Source organism: Taurulus bubalis (genome assembly GCF_910589615.1).
Source record: "Taurulus bubalis genome assembly, chromosome: 18".
NCBI lineage: Eukaryota > Metazoa > Chordata > Actinopteri > Perciformes > Cottidae > Taurulus > Taurulus bubalis.
Genome location: NC_136606.1, coordinates 12,045,308 through 12,060,173, shown reverse-complemented (window position 1 = coordinate 12,060,173; position 14,866 = coordinate 12,045,308). Strand labels below are relative to the sequence as shown.

General features: G+C 41.0%; 1 protein-coding gene across 1 annotated transcript in view; it reads right to left on the bottom strand.

The window, feature by feature from the left end:
- The window catches only part of myripb (myosin VIIA and Rab interacting protein b), a gene marked incomplete at its 5' end in the record, with an annotated part of 85,383 nt that overhangs the window by 43,254 nt on the left and 27,263 nt on the right, over positions 1 to 14,866 (bottom strand). Inside the window, one exon of the mRNA XM_079234070.1 lies at positions 3,971 to 4,192. Coding sequence (XP_079090196.1) covers positions 3,971 to 4,192 — 222 coding nt within the window. The remainder of the gene's footprint in view (positions 1 to 3,970; positions 4,193 to 14,866) is intronic.

Below are 14,866 nucleotides of genomic sequence, written 5' to 3'. Positions count from 1 at the left end.
AAGTGACAGGAGCTGCTGTGGCAACAATAAATGGATGTGATATGCATGTGATATCTGTAAATGTGAGCGTGAGCATTTGTGTGGTTTCATGTTAAATAAACCATTACAGTAGTAAGCTTTTACTACGACGAGAGAGTGTTTGTACGCGCTTGTTAACTCGTGTCCTGAGGCTTGTGAGCCAATCAGCTCCTGCTTGGCCTTTAAAAAAAGACAGCCCAAAACAAATAATTAAATGCGGACTCTCTGTGTGTGGCTGCCTGTCAGCTACATTGTTACGCCACCATGACAGAACCAGACTCACATTTAAACGGTTAATGTTGCACTTTAACTGCAGCAGTGTGTTTGTGTGTCTGTGTTTATGTGCATAGAGAGCTTATGTGTGGCTCAGTATTCACAGACTCTTTGGAGCTGTGCAATGCAAAATACAGTACCATGATGCATTTCCATGCATGTGGAATTAAGTCCCCCTGATTGCAATATCTTAAAAGGAATTTAATGCCACAAAAATGTATTTCAATTGAATTAAATGCCCAGTGAGGGTGTGTGCTTACTGTATGGTTATGCTTATGTAAGCTGTTTATCTATGTGTGTGTGTGTGTTAATGTACAGTATAGGTTTGCAGCAGATGCCATAATCTCCACGCAGTCATGGTTTAGGATGAGATTATGAAATCCATAAAGTGCTAAGAACAGTTTGTCACTTTAGTGTCTCGCTATTTCTGTGAACACAGACACACAGACGCTAAAAGGTACATCATTCTATGGCCTGCGGACTGTATAAGCATTAATCTGCAGATTAATCACTGAGAGTAGCAGTAGTTGCAGTAGCTCAAATGTAAATGCAAAAAATGGAGACTTCATCAGGAGAGAGAGCGGGGACGTGACAGAGAAAGGAATGGTTAGAATATAAAACAGACCAAAAATATAAAGGATGTACAAAGAAAAAGACGGGGATAAGCAGGGAAATAAAACAGCAAGAGGAACAATTCAATGCAAACGTCAAAACAAAAAGTACATGTCAAATACTTGGAAATGTACTTTTCTCCTCTGTCATTCCCTCTCCTAATCTCTTCCATCCTCCTGCCCTCCCCCTCTTCCTCTCACTCTTGACCTTCATGTCTCTTCAGCGCTCCCCTTTAACATTCTCCCCACTGCTTTGGGTGGAGAGGCAAAACAAGAAAAAATTACTTTTCAGTTTCCACATAAAATGTTTTGACTTCTCTCATTGAACCATTCGGTGTGTGTGATTATGTGCTGGGTGTGTGTGTAGTGCGTGTGTACCTTGGCTGAGGATGCCATCAATTCTACCAGACTGCAAATGGTCATGCTTGTCCCACTCGCTCAGGAGGGAAAGCAGTGTTTGGTGTGTGTGTGTGTGTGTGTGTGTGTGTGTGTGTGTGTGTGTGTGTGTGTGTGTGTGTGTGTGTGTGTGTGTGTGTGTGTGTGTTACAAGATTTCGAAAGGTGTTAGTGAATCAGCAATTTTGTCATGAGTCTTTTCGTTTTACACACCATCTGCCATCAACACGCAAACATCTCATATAAATTGCCAAAACATCCAAATATCGATGGCAATGTCCATCTCAATCTAAATGTATAATTAACGGAGAAATAATCGATGTATGCGTGTTAATGTACCTTTGCTTGCATGCATGCGTCTGCCTGGATGTGCGTTCTTATGTGCATCCATGTGTGAGTGGGTGACTTTAGCCTCTGAGGGTGTCCATGTGTGAGATGATTACAAATGCCTCGACGGATCGCGCTTGTGAGCAGCGTGGCCGTGCCTCTGTGAATGTTGATGGACAGCCGGTGCATGCGAGTGAAACCATTTGGCGGTCTGTTCCCTTTTATGAATTGATTTTGTATTTAGATTCAGCAGAATAAGTTTGAAAAGAGACGTTGTCGATGCATTATGAATTAATGAATAGTGTGATTTTTGATTCGATTTAGTTTTGCGTTGGATTTCTTTTTTTTTTATCCTCTTGGGAATATACATACATAATAATAATAATAACACATAATACACATTGTATTCACAGCACAATTACTTTTGTCTTTCTAACAGTTACAGCATCAACTCAATGTCTTTTCTTTGCAATCATACACTCCAACAGTGGACTAATAGCTATTTCCAAACTAATGTTAAGGGGACCGCTAGCCTCAAGCTCAGCACTCGTGCAAGCTGTAAATCAGGGCTCCAAATGACACGACTCCACCCAGAGAGAGAGTAATTCATGCTAAAACCCGATTTAAGCCCTTTTAATGCGCTAATGAAAATGGCTGTATTTATATGTAGCTGGTAGATGGCAATTTTGTGACATCAGGCCCATCTGTGACTCAGTCTAAACCCCTAATGAGAACATTACTGAGCCCGAGGCAGAGACATACGCAGAGAACAATAGAGAGAAAGGAACAGAGGAGAGTGTGAGGGAAGGGATGATCGATGCAAACCTTGCCACCTCTTCTGACTGCCATCATCCCTTTCCCTCCTCCTCTTTGCTGTCTCTCCTGCTCCCACTCCTCCTCCCTCCTGTCTGATACACCAAGACTAAGGACAGCGGGTCTAACTCAATACACCACGCAGCAAAAATCAATGAAAGACAAAAAGAAACGGAGCAAGGGGATTGAGGGGAAGAAATAAGGCCAAGTGGAGGGCCAATGCCTTTTTGACAGCTTTTTCTTGCTTTGCAATCCGGTCCACCTCCGCTTTAACATACACAAACAGCATTCTGTGTCCTTCTGTCTATGTCTTTCTGCTGTCGTTTTTGATATTGCACTTACACATACGCATTGTATCACAAGAAAAGCTACTAAATCCCATGCAAGGAGTATTTTGTGAAGTATTTTACTGTATTTTTTAGGAACACATTCGCACCAAACGCAGCTCAGGTAGGAAAAACAGACTAAAAGCAATGGAGCATATGAATATAGACCCCTGGCAGAAGACACACTGCAGTCATATATACCAAGCATAGTCACGGGTATCCAAAGCTCACAATTCATTTAGCTATGAATGCATCACTGACTCAGACTCCAGCGTTGTAGTATTTCCAACACCCCACCCTTGCTGCTCAGACAGAGTGAGTCGGGGCACTAAAACAACTCCCAAGGCTTTGGACTGACATTCATGCGTAAACCGCCGTAACTGACATACATAAAACAAAGTTCTGTCACACACATTCAAATATAACTGTCTGGAGTGCCTCTTTTGCTCCTGTGGTTTTATCTTGTTCAATAAATCAGAGATGTGCATTCCTTAATATCTAGTCTGTAAGCAGGGGCGTGGGGATTGAAAACAAGCAGGAAACAAGGAATTGGACTTGTGTCGCAAAAGTCTTTGAAAAAGACCGATACCCGCATGATTATTCATTTTACTGCCCTGCCGTGTCAACATCTGTCCGTGCCCATCTTTTTGCAGCAGTGTGTACATATCGTCCCTTCATCCCAACACACACACTACTTAGACTCGCACACGTCCCCCTCAATGTCCTCCCCTCTTCTACCGACCTTTTCATTACACTCCCCCTCCCAACTACCAGGGATGTTAAAAAGGCAGCAAACAATGCTGAAAACATTCTTTTCCATTAGAAATAAATAGGAGAGTTCAATGTCCAAAACCCAAATCAAACTAAATCCTCAAACCACCCATTCCTGCAGCGCTGACTCCATCAAAGTCCTGCGTTCCCTCACATTCATTCTTTCACTTTCCCCCCTCTCATCAGTCTTCTTCAGTGCCCATATTCCTTATTCCCTCAAAACTCTTCCTCTATCAATCCCTTCTTTTTTCCCCTTAAATGCCACATATGTATTCTTCTCCATCCAATTCCCTCCTACTTCAGCGTCCTCCACTTTACCAATTCACAGCTTCTCTCGTATCTCTCGTCTCCATTCATTCCTCTGTCATTCCTCTAATCTCGTCCATCCTCTGCCGCCGCTGGTGTGTGCGTGTCGAATGTGTGTGAAAACACTCACCTGCCCTTCTGGCATGCAGAGCAGAGCCAGGCTTTGTCCCTCTTGTTGTAGGTGCAGCAGGTCTTGCAGACGTTGTACTGGCAGTCCAAGCACAGGCGCTTGGGGTTGAGCAGGAAGGTGAAGGGCGCACAGCAGCGGATGCAGCAGTGCTCGTTGAAGCGGTGCTGCTTGGAGAGGATGGAGCATCTGCTGCCTTCCTCCGCCAGCTCTTGCTTCATCTCACTGAAACCGAGAGAGGGAGAGGGGGGGGGAGAGAGAGAGAGAGAGAGAGAGAGAGAGAGAGAGAGAGGACGGGAGGGGGAGGGGGAGAGAGAGGGTGGTGAGCGTCTCGTCGAGTGGTAGAACGTGAAAACGGCAGAGGATTGCGATGCGGAATAATTAGAGATACTGTGGTTAATTAAAAATTAAAAGGGTGGATATTAAAAACAAGAAGTGGGGAGGGCAGAGGGGGTCATGGTTTTGGTGAAAACACTTCTCCGCTCCCTCTTTCTCTTACACTGATTCTGTGGAATTAACGTGATGGCTGACATTTCAATTTGGGAAGACCTGTCATGCCTTGTTTGCCCACATCAGTCAACACAACTGAGGGAAGCACAACACGCACGTCTTCAAAATCCTCAAATAAAAAAAAAAAAGAATACGGCAGCTTTGTTAATTAGGGCATGGGCACGATGAGGAAGATGAGAATAAATTGGCATAAATAGTGCTAAGTTGAAGGTCCCTTGATGGTATCTCATGTTCAACACACACAAATATAGTTGGAGAGAAAAACGGCGTTGATGAAAAGCCTCCACAGTCATACTGGAGAGCTGTTTGGGCTTCATTCCAAATGTTACAGTTTAAAACTACGGTAATGAAGGAGCACCAAAGAGCAGCACAGTCTCACTAATCTTAACTCCTCAGAGAATTGTTCACACTAATGAACTATTAGGATTATAGGCAGAAATACTGGACCGCAGCTCATTTAAAAATCACATCAAACCCACAACCACAGCTGGACACTGACATTCAAACAGCTGCACACAACAAATTGTGCATCATTCCTCCCCATCCCACATGTTTTGCTTATAACAGAACAGAAGTTCTCAAGAAAGATTTTTATATTCAAAGACTGATGAAAATAAAATGAAAGACAGGATAAGATAGGTTGTTAATCGGCGTGTTAACAAGCAAAGCAGCTTTGCTATCCGAGACTTGTACTCAAATCTTCACATAAATTATGTACATGGGTTTTTTCCTCTGTAGGATTTGTGCTGACTAAGCAATGCACCATAGGCAGTGGCTGCAGTAAATACAATAATGGTTTGCATTTATATCATATACCTTTCATCAATAGCACATATTGCACTTGTGTCAATTATATTTAAAATAATACACAACGAGGAGGAGAGATTAGCTAACACTTTAATCTGCGATACACCATCACCCATTAGTTGTCATTAGGTGCAAGTGGAGGCTGAGATGCAGAGATGGAGCTGTTGCTGCTGGGAAGGTGTGAAAGTGCGTTCAGCTCGAATGGGCAGTGAGTAAATTATTCAAGCTGCTCTTCTATACACTACACACAGCAAGGTTACAGCATACACTGCTCTCACTGATCCAGACATTCACACACTTACAGAGCAGATGCCCTGTACAGTATATGCTAACAGATATATGTGCAAAACATAGACAAAACATATCCTTATTTACGGAGAAAACTCCATATATGTCTGGACACAGCGATGGAGCCAAAACTCGCATAGAATACAAAATGTCTGGAAGCATCCGAGGCCCAACTAAATAACTAAGTCAGACCTGGAAAATAATTCCATTATGGCAACTCCTAGTTGTGATATTGTGATTTTCCTGTGTGCACTGTACGTGTGTCTGTCGAGCCAGTGGGGGCATTGCAATATCCTGCTTCCCTAAGTTATTAACGCTGCTCCACAAGCAGATCCTCTGCTGCCTCACTGATTGCTTTTCACATGCATCATTAGACGCAGCATATTAACAAGATGAACAAACCATTTCATATACAATGTCATGTGAGAATGGGCGGAGGGGTGTGCGTCCAGAAGGGTAGTGGTGGGCGTATGCATCCTGTAGATACTCACAATTATGTATTAAGATGATCAAAAGGAGGTTTTGTATTCTGCACATGCAAGGTCACAGCTGCTGGGAAATGGTGGCTCCCAATCAAATTAAAACAATCTATAACAAACCGCCAAGCAATATCAAGACAAACTAAACTCTCCTCGTCTGAGCTGCAGCTTCTGGTTCACAAAAGATCCGTAATATATATATTACATACCCAAAATTGTGCAAGCCTAATAGAAGCAGCATAAATTCACATCTCAATAACTCCAAGAAGCCATCGTCTGGAAATCATTTCCTTCAGTTCTGATTAGCATCAAGTTCCATTTTGCCTCGCTGTGTATGTGATCCAGGTTTAATGAACAGCCCAGTTATGGCGGCTAGCTCCGGCCATTTAATTAAATGAGTGGGCAAATATACACATATAGCCAAGGACAAGAGGGGTTTGTCAAGCCTGGCGTCCCGACACATTAACGCACATCTCTGTTAATGAGACATGAAAGCCTGTGATCATTTAGCTGCCATGACTGGAGATACACGTGGATCATCCAGGTGCTCGTGAGGTACAATTAGCTCATAAGAAATCACAGTAGTCACTCTTTATCGGCAACTTGCCCTTTTAAGTTAAATGTGGAATGTTAACAAGCATTTATATTTAAGCTCCTAGTTATTAATATTCAATTAGCTGGAGTTAACATGGATTTATGTTGTTTAAATCTCTGGTATGTATACTTGAATTGAGGCTGTAAAAATGCTACGAAATTCTAAGATAAGGAACTAAATGGATCTTGTGAAAGCCGAATACATGTTTGGTCAATTGCTGTTGGTCAATTATGAACTTTAAATCCCAGAGTTTACTTCATGGAGTCCTTGAAGTCCTTAAAGCTCTCCAAGAAAATGTAAATTTTAACCTTTCAAAAAAACTGGGCATGTGTTGATAAAGACCATGAGATGTGATCAAAAGCTCCAGAATCAGGAAATATATTGACTTTTTAGTTTCATCTAATCATCTAAGTTATTGTTAAGCACAAGGTTCACAATGACAGAACTAGACATACATGTATATGGGCTTTGTTTGATAGTTTCATACTGTATGTATATGAAGATGTTTACATTTATAGGAGTTACTCCTGTCTTCAAATTAATAACTATGGGAGGTGATCTTAGGCCATTGTTAGCAATAAGTGTGCAAGGGAGTTTTTGGGAAATATGCCGTCTCATCTGCATGCCAAATTACCTCTTCACAGCCAATGCAGTTGCGCTGTCTGTTATTTCGGAAGTTTGATTGATTTCATTTTCCCCCTCACTGTCATGCAGTGAGACCTTTAATACTCTGCCTCTGATTGGCTAGTACTTGTTGCTTTCTTTGCAGGATTAGTTTATCGCTGATGAGCCAAATTGAGAGGTTGGTTGGCTTCATGATTTTAATTCAGATGTGGGCGATTTTATAGGGATGGCAGCCTTATTGTATAGTGCTCTCATATATATATAATTATGATGTCCTGATTATGGGAGAATTATATTTTATCTTTATGGATGGAATACAGATCTGGAGATTTAAATACAAACTTTTATTTCAATCAAACTGTCATCAAGAATTCCAATGTCAATTAATGCCCGTTGTTTGGATAACGAGGACAATTTAAAGTTGTGACTTACCACAGATCAGAGCAAATGTGTGGTTCTCTGCATCTGGTAAATGCTCAAGAACAGATTGCAAGATTAACTCCAGAAGAAAGCTTGAAACATAAAAACCGGCAGGTCTGGCAAAATGAACAACAACAAAGATCTTTGGATGCTGAACGTTTGCTAATTTTTAAGTACAGTATAGAGCGAGTTAAAGAGGGGAACACAGCAGAATACCAATTCATTCTGTGATTTAAAATCCAGGCAGTGGAGTGGTATGCCTATATATCACTATACTGTAAATATTAATTATGCTGGAGCTCTATTAACTTGGCTCTCTCATCTCCCTTTTCCATCAAGTCAACCCTGCGTTCCCTACTCACTTTCTACTAGCGATATAGTTATTTTCCAGAGTCTCTCTCTTCCTTACAGCTGACAAACAGACAGGCTTAAGTTTTCCAAGTGAAGTTGAATTATGTTATGGCTAGATTTGTAATCAAGATAATGGCATTTTGAGGTCCAGCGGCAGCCGGGCCAGAAAACAAAAAACAATTGCTTTTTAAAAAAAAAATTTTTAAATGATGCATTACCCTCTCTGTAGCTGTTCTCCGGCTCCGTGCGGTGCTTAAGAGTTACAGCACTGCTGACCGACTCAACTGAAAAAAAATGTGACGAATCAGCTTATGTACAAAGTTACACTATTGTGCTTAGACTATGTAATTTTATGATAAAAGTAATACAATGAATATGTATAAAGACCAATTCAATCGGATGATTGCTTATGACGGTGAGGATTCATACACATAATGTAACATCTGCAACTGGTCAAACTAAATTGACACATTAATACCTCTAAAACAACATCTATATGGTTGATGATTTATTATAAAACACGACAGAATGTCCATTTTCTGAAGTACTGGTACTGTCTCTGCAAGAGTGATGGCATAAGAACATTCATCGTATAAAAAGCTGTCGCAACACAAAACAGTAGCCAAATTAGACTTTGGTGAAAACATTTTCTGGGGATGCAATTAACAACATTTGTAAGAAAATATATTTGTATATTTAGCATCACTCAAATAAAAAATTCAGTTATTAAGGCATAATACTGCATACCACCTCCATTCATACATATGTAATGAAAGTAATCAGTAAGCACAAAGCTAAGGACTATTAAAATCTGAAATGGAATATATCAAGCGCCGTTTAAAACCATGCAGGCTGTTAAAGTTTTTTTTTCCACTGACTGCACATGTATTTTCAGCATGTATTAATGCACACAAAAGGACCTAACACTAAAAGTAAATATACAATACCCAGATTGCAGAGAATGTCTTTTTTTCTATATATAGTATTTCCTCCTGAATGTGGAGCCATACACTACAATCAAAAAGGAAGAAAAAGAGATGGCATACTGAAGAAAAGCCATGTTGGAGCATTGTTAACCCAGCGTTAGTAGCCGAGGGGAGGATCCTGGAGAAAATAAGCATAAAATATAGCAGCGAGTCTTTGATCAGGGCTTTGATCTCCCTGCTGCAGTGGAAACCCACAACACCAGAATGTTCCCCATTACACCAGTAAATCATACATACAGCCCTGGAGCAGAGGGAAGTTGGAGCACACCTGTCTGAGATGTGTATGTGTGTGTGTGTGTGTGTGTGTGTGTGTGTGTGTGTGTGTGTGTGTGTGTGTGTGTGTGTGTGTGTGTGTGTTGAGTCTAAGTGTGTCCATGTGAGTTTTTATTGATCTGAGTCCATGTGCATTTCCAAGTGTACAGTAGCCAGATTCACTCGGTAATTGTGAATTGATTGAGGGCTTTCCAGACGCTTCAGGTGCTTTTAGTTGAAAGTGGGCAATTTGAAGTGTGAAGATGTTGCCTTCCTGTGTGTGTGTGTGTGTGTGTGTGTGTGTGTGTGTGTGTGTGTGTGTGTGTGTGTGTGTGTGTGTGTGTGAAAAGCTGCAATTTCTCTGCTACTTCAGCACAAGGGACAGCGCCATGGATATATCAATAAACAGCACAGTGTGAGTCACTTCTGGGCCACTTCTGAAACACGCTGCAGTGCGTCTGCAACGTCTACACTGGCCACAATCAGCTCCGGCGGCCGCGTCATAGCCTGAACACGATGCAGCTGCACCCGGTGGCGGCTACTGATATTTCAGAGCACAAGCCTTAGTCAGATAAAGGATCAATGAGTCCGGCAGACTAGACTAACATATACAACCCCTCTGCCCCTGCACTCTCTCTGCTACTTGGGGATGGAGAAGGGGGGGGGGGGGGGGGGGGGCATGCATTTGTCATTTTGCGAACAAGAGGGATGGCATCCCATGTGTGTACTGTGTTAAATCTGTACGTAGCGATCCTTTCCCACTGTTATTTGTCCAAAAGTGACACATTATACAGTGTTTTGTGAAATGGCCTGTAAGTGTGTATTACGTGTGCATGCATGCATTTCTCTTTGTCCACCTTGTGTGCATTAGAGCTGGAAGAATTCCTATCTGCTCCAGGGTGAAAAAAGCAATGATAATTAAGTGCAAATTTTGGCTCAATTGAAGTTCATCCAACTTGAATGGCAACTCCAAAAGAGAGGAGAGAGAACCACTGTAGAAACACTCAACTGTCTTTCTCCTCTGCAATGCAGTGGCATGTGGGTAATACATTTCAAGGTAGAGAGTTTGCAGCGTTCGGCTATTGGGATTGTCGACAAGCTGTTGATTAAGGTGCAGGTGTTGGAAGGCTGGTGAGCTGAGAAGAAAACACATTACTTTAAGGTGAAGAGGGAATATTCCTCTCATCTGCAGGATTATAATTGTATATCTTTGTCACTTTAAAATATACAAAAGTCATATATGAATATTCCATTGATCAATTTACAAGTGAGAAGATGAGGTAACCTCAGAAGTACCCCGTTCTCCTGCAGGGTGATGTGTGCTGAAGTCCTTATCAAACAGCACACTACAACTTATTTAACGGCAACTGTACATCAGCACTCTCATCCATGAAAGATTTGACAAACAGCAGTTCTGGCCAAAAAATCCATCCAAGTATATCAACTGTGGAGAGTTTCGAGCTGAGACTCAGCCAACAAGGTAATTTTCTCCAACCAGTGCGGCCAGTAAAATCAAGGGCTGAGTGACTTGAAATGATGGAGAGATATAATCCTGATACAAAGTCTGTCATCTTCCTCCATACTCTCCTGGTTGACATTTGGAGGACTCTGACATTAACTCTTGCAGGTTCCTCTAAACACAGCAAGGTTCAAGACTTTATTGCACATATTTATTGTTGCGACAGTATCTGGATCAGCGTCTCTTTTGTCATGACAACTTAAATATTAAAGGACAAATGTGTAATGTATCCAAAATATATCTATAGTAAAAAAACACAAAGTATTGTCTTACAAAGACAAAATTGACTTCATGAAACCTCAAAGGCAGCAAAAAGTAGAGACAGAATTGACCTTCAGCAATCGGTAAATTAATTACAGCGTGCCTGTGCTCTTTTTAATTATATATTTTTTTTCCTATGACTAAAAGGGAAAGAAAGTTACAAATGTCCTGAAACTGCAAATGGAATTCCCACCAAGTACAAGAGAAGTAATGATAAGGAAATTGGCCCAGAATGGCATTACACATTAAAGAGAAAATGAATAATAGTACATCTGCACAGGGTCAGCTAATAAACCAAGAGATACCGTACAGGGTGCAATGATGAAAGTCAGGATTAAACATCAAAGTAGGATATTATACAATATAGCACTAAGGCATTGGAAGAATTGACAGCCAGCATATGCAAACCACTGCACTACGATCAGCGTGTCAACATGCTCACAATGTCACAGACAAACAGACACTAGCGTAGCTAAGAACACTCCCTCTTTGAACTCTCTTCAAACTTTAGATATTTGACTTTGAGATGAAAAAAACTAGTTTTTGATATTGAGCTCAAGCTTCTTTGTATTTTGTAAAAGAATGTGGCTAATTTATACAGCATACATTATTAATCATGTTAATTTTTCTGGTGGCCCTGGTGTGGTTTATTCATCCACTGCATGAGTAAAGAGGAAAAACAGACTTTTCTCTCTGTGCCTCCCTACTCCCTTTCTCTTTACTGTCAGACACAGTGGAGACTTAACATGCATGTCATCTCTTTCTTTTATCCAGCCTATCATCAAAAAGGTAGTGTATGAGAACCTCAAGGTGAGCATAACAGGGAGGCGGTGATGCTGCTGCTGTTGCTCTCCATTTCTCTATCACTTGAAATTAACTAAGATAGTACACACACACGCACACGCACACACACACACACACACACACACACACACACACACACACACACACACACACTTCATGACAGGAAATCCTCCTTCTTGTGACATTACATTTCATTAAGCAGCCAACTGTAAATGCTAGTCCTATACAGGATAATGATATACAATATATTCTTAGCTCTTCTGCTTCGTATGTCTGGTGTCCTAAACAATATGTGTGCATATATTACATTACATTTAATTTAGTTGACGCTTTTATCCAAAGCAATTTACAATAAGTGCAATCAACCATGAGTACAAACTCAGAACAACGAGAATCAAGAAAGTACAATTTCTTCAATAAAGTTAAACTACAAAGTGCTATCAGTAAGTGCAGTGTAAGGGCTACTAAAGTGCTACTACGGTGCTACTTTCCTTATTCAAGGTATAGTCGAAAAAGATGTGTTTTTAGTTTGCGGCGGAAGATATAGAGACTTTCTTTTATATCCTTGCAATAGGAGAACTGTGACATAAGTGCAGTACCTCAGGGTGGAGTTCCCACAGAAATTCAGAATGGAAACACCCTTCCGAACCTCCTGGTTGAGTTGTCCACAGGGACTCATTCTTTCAGCATCACAGAGCGCACATAAAGACCTGCTTCATCTCTTCACATACATCACATCAGCCCTGCAGGCTGTTCAGCCCGTTGAGCTAAGAGGCATGTTAGTAAACACTATGGGACAAAAAGACATATGCAGGCATGCATGCATGAATGAATGAACACATGCAAACATATAAATGACACATGGGGACCTTTCCGTGACTGATGGTGCCGTCTCGGTATAGGGGTATAAGGCACAGTCCATGTGAATACTATGACGCAGGAATCATTGAGATGGATGAGGGTGCTTCTGATCTACAGGTCCAGCTGAGACTCAATATCAAATTGACAAACTGACAAGATGATCATAAATTGTTCCAATCACTTCAGTTCCCTTAATTAACATGATGTTCTGTCACTGCAGTCATCTCGTCATTCACAACACTGGAGTCAACGAATTAACTTGAGATGTTCACTTACAACACTAATCAACTGCATTAGTACAATCTGATCATCATTTTAAAAGTTGGCACCCATACTCACATTTGTCTCTTACTGCAAGTGCAAACATAGAGTAATGACAATATTAAAGCATTATGTATATACTGTGAGTTTTAATATTGACATAGCTGAATTCATTTTAATGGTGAGTTTACCCACAGCTTTAAAGCAAAGTCAGAGCAATTATGAAAGGCTATATACAGGAGAGGAATCAATTACACACGGCTTCAGGGCAGATTATCAGACTACCGCTGGTTTAAGATAATGTCACGCTCACTATTAACTCTTTCCTGTCCTTCTTTCATCCTCATAGTTGTGCTTGACACACTCCAGCTATGGCTTAGTTAACCACAGCTCTATACATATGCAGCCTCTTTATTCCCCCCCCCTCCCCTTTTTCCTTTCTATGAACCCCGAGCTAAAATGAAGCTTCCGGGTGATGGGGAGACTTCTCTCCGAACCAGCATTGGCTGGTGACGATTATCCAATGGGCCAATAATGAGTCCTCACTTTGGGAAACAATCCAAGTCAAATGTGTGCTCCGCTGATAACGTTTCCAATCAGAGCGGCCTGCCTGCATGGCAACTATGTGAGAAAATGAGGAAGAGATAAAGACGGGGAGAAAATTATTTGCGTAGACGGTTTACTGCTACCTCAGCAAGGTGCAGAGATCATTTAGAAGTGAGGGAATTCATTTTTGCATGCTCGTATTTTTGTTTTGACAATCCAGTTACTCATAACTGACTTTACTTTTCCAGAGCACATGATTTCCTCTGTGTCAAGAGGGAAGATGTGCAACATAGGAAGGTTTAAAATGAATTTCATACCTCCAAATTGAGGCTTGAAAAATGTCTAATGCATAAGCTCACACAGCTAACAAAGGCAAGCTGAGGTCAAAATCCTCTAAAAAAAAAGCAAATAAAGATGGATTTCAGAGTATTCATTCAAGTATATATATATATATTTTAGCAACTCAGAATCCGCCTACACATTCTCACCTCCGTTAATCAGTAACTCAATCCCTGTCACTCACTTCATCAAACACTCTACTGAAGCTCCCATCACACCACTTCTCCTTCCTTTCATCCCAGCTCTCCAGCTACATCGCAGATTAGCAGCTGTAGCCGTCACAAGCCACAGGAACTGGTGCAGATTGTTCTTTCCTCTGATGAATAATCTCTATTAACACAGGAAAAGCAAATCCAATGTGCCAAGAATGCGGCTTAAGTGTCAACCACACCGAGGGATGCCATGAGGCAGAAAAAGAAAGGGAATGGCGGTGGCTACTGAACACACATCCGACAACAGTGCCTCCATTCGAGGGGAATGAACTGTTATCGTGGATGGGAGTCAATCTGTTGTTAGGCTGCCACAAGGAAACAATGGCAGTCGACAATATGCTGCAAATATGCCGCATGTTTCATGAATGTGAGTGATATAAAAGTGAGGCAGCAGTTATAATACCTGTGATTCAACGGATTCCCATTTCAAAACCTTTTATATGCTCTTTTAATTGTAACCACTTTTCATACACATTTAAAACAGAAAACTTTAATTTACTTTTAGCAAGTTTATATAACAGCTTCTTTTTAACATTTACAGCTTAAATTCATTAATTCAATGTATTTATTTTAAATTAAACAATATGCATATTAAAATCCTCCAAAAATCAGCTTGCAATACGTTAGCAGACTCTTTATTTATAACATTACAGTAGGGACAATTGCATGGTGGCAATATGCTGTGTAGTGCATATTAGCCATGAATCCCGGGTGCGAGAGGATGTGCTGCTGTATATTAAGAGGAGGCCAGGGATAGCCGCCAGGGAATGAGTGGCTATTTCTG